The sequence below is a fragment of the Laccaria bicolor genome, genomic scaffold, assembly GCF_000143565.1.
Source record: "Laccaria bicolor S238N-H82 LACBIscaffold_649 genomic scaffold, whole genome shotgun sequence".
Classification (NCBI taxonomy): Eukaryota; Fungi; Basidiomycota; class Agaricomycetes; order Agaricales; family Hydnangiaceae; genus Laccaria; species Laccaria bicolor.
The window spans coordinates 2,112-2,839 of record NW_001890446.1 but is presented as its reverse complement, the minus strand read 5'-3'; the positions used below and the strand labels follow the sequence as shown (position 1 = coordinate 2,839).

General features: G+C 52.3%; 1 protein-coding gene across 1 annotated transcript in view; it reads left to right on the top strand.

Moving 5' to 3' along the window:
• Nucleotides 1-259: 259 nt before the first annotated feature.
• Nucleotides 260-728, top strand: part of LACBIDRAFT_336326 (uncharacterized protein) — a gene marked incomplete at both ends in the record, with an annotated part of 2,550 nt that continues 2,081 nt past the window's right edge. Inside the window, 2 exons of the mRNA XM_001891274.1 lie at nt 260-334; nt 419-706. Coding sequence (XP_001891309.1) covers nt 260-334; nt 419-706 — 363 coding nt within the window. The remainder of the gene's footprint in view (nt 335-418; nt 707-728) is intronic.

Below are 728 nucleotides of genomic sequence, written 5' to 3'. Positions count from 1 at the left end.
TTCCTTTGGCGCAAACCAGGTAAGTGCCAGACAGAGCCAACATGCAAGAAAGTCGAGCCGACCCACCGAAGAGGGCGATATTGACGAGGAATGAGACAGGCAAAGACGAGGACTGAAGCAGGAAGCTCAGGCACATGAGCACTAGATAAAAATATAACACGCGTTCACTTCGTGGTGTAATTGGGGGTCTTCTGGCCTACAGGCGCTCTCCATCTCTTCCTTCCCCCATCCTGAACCTCTCTACCTTCGGTATCTCAACATGAGCGGAACGAACGTTTTTGCGGGCGCTCACAACTTTGTTGCTAGCGACATCACGGTGAATGCAGCTAAGATAGTGAGTGGAATGTTTATTAGATGTCCATCAGGCAAGCTGAGGGCGTTGGATCTCTTGCAGATCAACATCCATACCAATTATCAGACGTACCAATTTGCCTGCTCCGACGCACGGAGTCACGAAATCGGCACACATGCCTCATGCCCCGAGGCGCGCCCCCCTGCTCAGTATCTAAACGCCCCAGACAGTGCAGCGGTTCCCACCTTAATTGAAACGACTCCTTTCCTTTCAAGCGACATCGCCGCCGCCGCCCAAATCGCTCTCGTGATTCATCAATCTCTCAGCGATAGCAAAGGGGCTCCGTATGAGCTTAACTGCTTCGTCGACGAGCTACGTTCTTTCGCCGACGCCTTGCTTTCGCTTTCCGAGATAGTCCGTGAGATTGAACTGCAAC